The 4,221-nt window shown below is 34.5% G+C and overlaps 1 protein-coding gene across 1 annotated transcript; it reads right to left on the bottom strand.

Moving 5' to 3' along the window:
• Positions 1-2,504: 2,504 nt before the first annotated feature.
• LOC132067152 (F-box/kelch-repeat protein At1g23390) lies at positions 2,505-3,821 on the bottom strand. The gene has a single exon (XM_059460301.1). It carries the CDS (start codon positions 3,749-3,751, stop codon positions 2,636-2,638), a length of 1,116 nt encoding a protein of 371 aa, XP_059316284.1. The 5' UTR covers positions 3,752-3,821; the 3' UTR covers positions 2,505-2,635.
• Between the last annotated feature and the right edge of the window lie 400 nt (positions 3,822-4,221).

Below are 4,221 nucleotides of genomic sequence, written 5' to 3'. Positions count from 1 at the left end.
GCGCCGCGCACGCCTAATTTTACACTGCACAAATGATGTTCAGTAAAATGGGCATAACTCCTAACACAGAGCTCCGTTGGAGCTGGACGACCTACCGTTGAAAAGGTATTTCAAAGATCTACAACTTTAATGGACGAAATTTTCCAAAATTCCCAACGAATTTTCACTAAACTGTCTTAGAAGTTAGACCTACTGCAATTTAGACGAGTTTGAGAACTCTTACGAACTTCACTATTTGGTTCGACTTCTAAATGACTTGTAGCTCCCAAATTCATCCTGAGTGGATTCATATAGCTAAAATATCATCTTATTACTAGTTTTACACATTCACACCTAACTCGAATTTACGGGGTGTTACAGCTTGGCTCATCTAAGTGTTTTGATTTTTTTTTTTTTTTTTTAAAAAAGTGCCTAAATAATTGATTAATGTGAAAGTTTTTGTGAAATATATCTTAGCGGATGGAATTGCTATTATACAAAATATTTATAGATGACCCAAAAGTAACGTCAAAGTAGGAAATTAGGTAGACTGTTAGGGGTTGTTTGGTACACGGTATTAGCTGGGATATCCTAACACTAACTGTGGGATTAATTTTGTACAATGTTTGGTAGAAGGTATAAATTTATACCTTGTACCAAATAAAGTATAAAGTGCATCCCAAACTTAAAGATGGGATATCCCATCTTATCCCATTAATCCTGAGATTATTTTATCCCATCTCCTAGATGGGATAAATTAGTCCCAAGAGATGGGATAAATTAGCCCCAGGATTATAATCCTGGGATAATTTTGTCTACGTACCAAACGACCCCTTGATGTGCAATTAGAATCCCAAAATTTAATGCGCATGTAGGTAAAACGGATGCCACAGATATAAAAATTTATTGACAGATTATTGCAAGTAGCTGTTATATCCTAAAATAAAATACATTATTTTAAACGGAATAGGTGAATGGGACAATAATAAAATTATATATTTTCGTATTTTAATTCTAGAAAGATAAAGAAAATAGATCTTTATTCAAAGAATCCTCACCGGAAAATATTATATAAGGGGGTTATCGTTCCTATTCAATATCAGGAGGGGGTATTGTTTACCAACCCTTAAATGTTAGAGGGGTAAAGGGGGATTGACTCTAATTTTTCTACTATATTAGAAGAGTGGGTTGGATGTTGTCCACCCACTCTTCTAATATAGTTTTTTTTTTTTTTTTTTTTAAATATTAAGGTAGGGCCCACTTTTCTACAATAGTAGAAATTAAAAAAAATTAAGGTGGGGTCCATGTGATTAATTAGGAGACAATTGCTAAAAAAAAATAATAATAAGGTGGGGTCCACGTGAAGAAGTATGATACAATTGCAAAAAAAAAAAAGGACATTTAAATAATGATAATAAGTTTAGAAAATGGTAAAGACACGTTTAGAGAAAATTTAAAGAAGAGAAATCCATGAAAAAAGAAATAACGATTTAAATTGAACACAAAAATCGCTAAAGAAGTCATAAAACCAAAAGATTTAAAACTTATACCTTTGGATATAAGTTTAGACACATGCGTCTTACACAAATAATGAGGAATAACATCAAGAAGACGAAATATAAACGGTCAAGAAACGTATACACATATTTTCTTAAAATGATGATGTTGATCAATACTTAAAAATTTAAGACTACAACAGATGCTAACACATGAAAGTGCTTTTCAGTATTATTGAGTATGAAACTTGGTAGGAGAAGGTGTATTTCAAACCTTTCAATTGGAGAACCAAACCAGAAAGATCATATATGGGAGAAGCGGACTAAGTAAAATAATTTATTGATATTTTTAATTAATTGAATCACAATACTTTCTATAACAAAAATTTCATAATTATATTACTAAAAGGTACTCTCCCTGTCTTAATTTATGTGACATAGTTTGACTAGGCACGAAGTCTAAAAAAGAAAGGAAAGATCTTTGACACTTATAGTCTAAAATAAGTCATAGATATTTGTGTGGATTTAAATCATTTCATTAAAGGTAAAAGGAGAAGTTTCAAATTAAATGATCTCTAAACATAAAAATATATCATTCTTTTTAAAACAGACTAAAAAAAATGTTATAGTATTTTTTATTTTGGGCCCGTGTTAACACAGGCTTTCATCATCTAGTTTAACCAATAATCTCTTTGAGCAAACTAGTCATATCCAAACTTATAAGTGGTTTCGGTGTTGGCAAACTTCATACCCAAATGGTCAGGTGCTGCTCTTTCATCAATTAACCAATAGTTGGTAGCAACAACTTCTAAATTAAAAAAAAAAAAAACAAAAAAAAACTACTACTTCTGTCTCAGTCAATATTGTTGGCTAGATTCAAATTTCTAAAATTTGATCCTGAATTTAAACATAGAAACTTTAAATTTTTTAAAATAAAATTTATATATTTAAAAATTACGTATAAAATATTATAAATTACAATAATTAACAATTTAAAATACTTAAAAGTCATATAAATAAATTCCAATCAAAGAAAAATTTAGCTGACTTTTTAAATTATAACTGTGCCACATAAGTTGAGACGGAGAGAGTAATAAAAGACAAAAGCAACATAAAATTTTTTTTTTAAAAAAAGAAAAAATATGTCCATGGGCCAATTTTTACAACTTGAGAGCAAATTTCCGATTTCCCAATGACATAGCTCGCTGCAAATCACCTAACCCAATAACAGAACAAGTAAACACCACTCTCTCCGATCTATTCCCGTCCCCAGCAGCCTCATTTTTCATGCTCCACCACCGTACTCCGCCGCCGTTAATGAACTCACAACCCACTATTTCCTCCGCCAACTCCGACGACTTGCTCATATACGCATAATCTCCCGCTAAACAAACACTGATTGAAGAAACTCCAAAAGTTTCACTCTTCAGTTTCTTAATTAACTCTGAAGGCATTTCCCCCAGTTCCTCACACTCGAAACTCTCTGTGTCCACTTTCCAAATTTTAAGTCTCGTCACATTTTCCGCGTCTCCAATCATGCCAATTAGGATCAAACGGTTATTGGAGAACCCAATAACCGAGTGAAAAATACGCGGGTCGGGCCTCAACTCGTAAGGCCCGGCCCACTTCTTAAGTTTCGGGTCGAAACAGTAAGTAACGCCCGTGAATTTCTCCGTGACGATGAGTTTGTCGCGGGTTGTGGCGATTGATAGCCACGTGGAGGCTGCAGAGTCTTTGAGTATCGCGGGCATTGACTCACACATTTCCCACGTGCGAGTCTCCGTGTTGTAGACTTCCACTGCTAAAGGATCGTCCTCGAAATCGCATGTGCCACCAGCTATAATGATTGAGCCACCCACGTGAGACACAATTGGATCGGTCCGCCACACGCGCGGGGCATCCACGTGATGCCACGTGATGTTCATCGGGTCGAATGAGAAAGAGAGCTTTGAAGGCGAAAGCATGTAGAGTAAATTTGAATGGGATGATCGGAGGGCGGAGACATATTTAATGGACGGCTGAGATATCTCGATCCACACGTGTGAACGCGGGTCGTAAGCGCGTACAGATATGTCATAAGGTGAGCGCGTGCATTGGGTGTGGATAATGAGCCACGGCTTCGCCTTGTTGAAGCATTGGAGAGAAGTGGTAATAGCTCGGCTCCATGATTTTGACACGTACGAAGCGGGAACTAAGTAGATAAGTGGCACGTGCGAAAGAATAGTCTCTAATACATCTCCATGAATAGGGGCTTCATCATCAAGAAGAATAGCCATTTTGTTTGAATTGATATTGAATATCTTGAAGATGAAAAGTTTGCTGCGATAGTGATGAAGAAGAGAATTGGTTTGAGGTTGCTATTTATATAGGAGAAGTGGATAAGGAGTTGGTGAGAGGGGTATTTGGATTTTTTATTTTATTTTTTTAATCACAGCAATGATACATGTCCTACTAGTAGTTGTATAATGTTGACCACCAATAGCGATGAACCAGGTCAACCTCAAAAGAGTTACCCTCCATCCCAATTTATGTAATATTTAAAGTTAAATTAGATTAAATTAACTCAATAATTTTAAATAAAATTTATATATTTAAAATCTGCATACTACAAGTTGCAACTTTTTTAACATCAATTTGGTAGAAGTGTACACTTTAAAATATTGGTCAAAGTTCATTCAGTTTAAATCTCGAAATCCAAACTAAATAAATTTTGATCATTATTTTAAGATATATTTTACATCATGTT

The sequence above is a fragment of the Lycium ferocissimum genome, chromosome 8 (genome assembly GCF_029784015.1).
Source record: "Lycium ferocissimum isolate CSIRO_LF1 chromosome 8, AGI_CSIRO_Lferr_CH_V1, whole genome shotgun sequence".
Classification (NCBI taxonomy): Eukaryota; Viridiplantae; Streptophyta; class Magnoliopsida; order Solanales; family Solanaceae; genus Lycium; species Lycium ferocissimum.
This window is presented reverse-complemented; position numbering and strand designations above follow the sequence as displayed.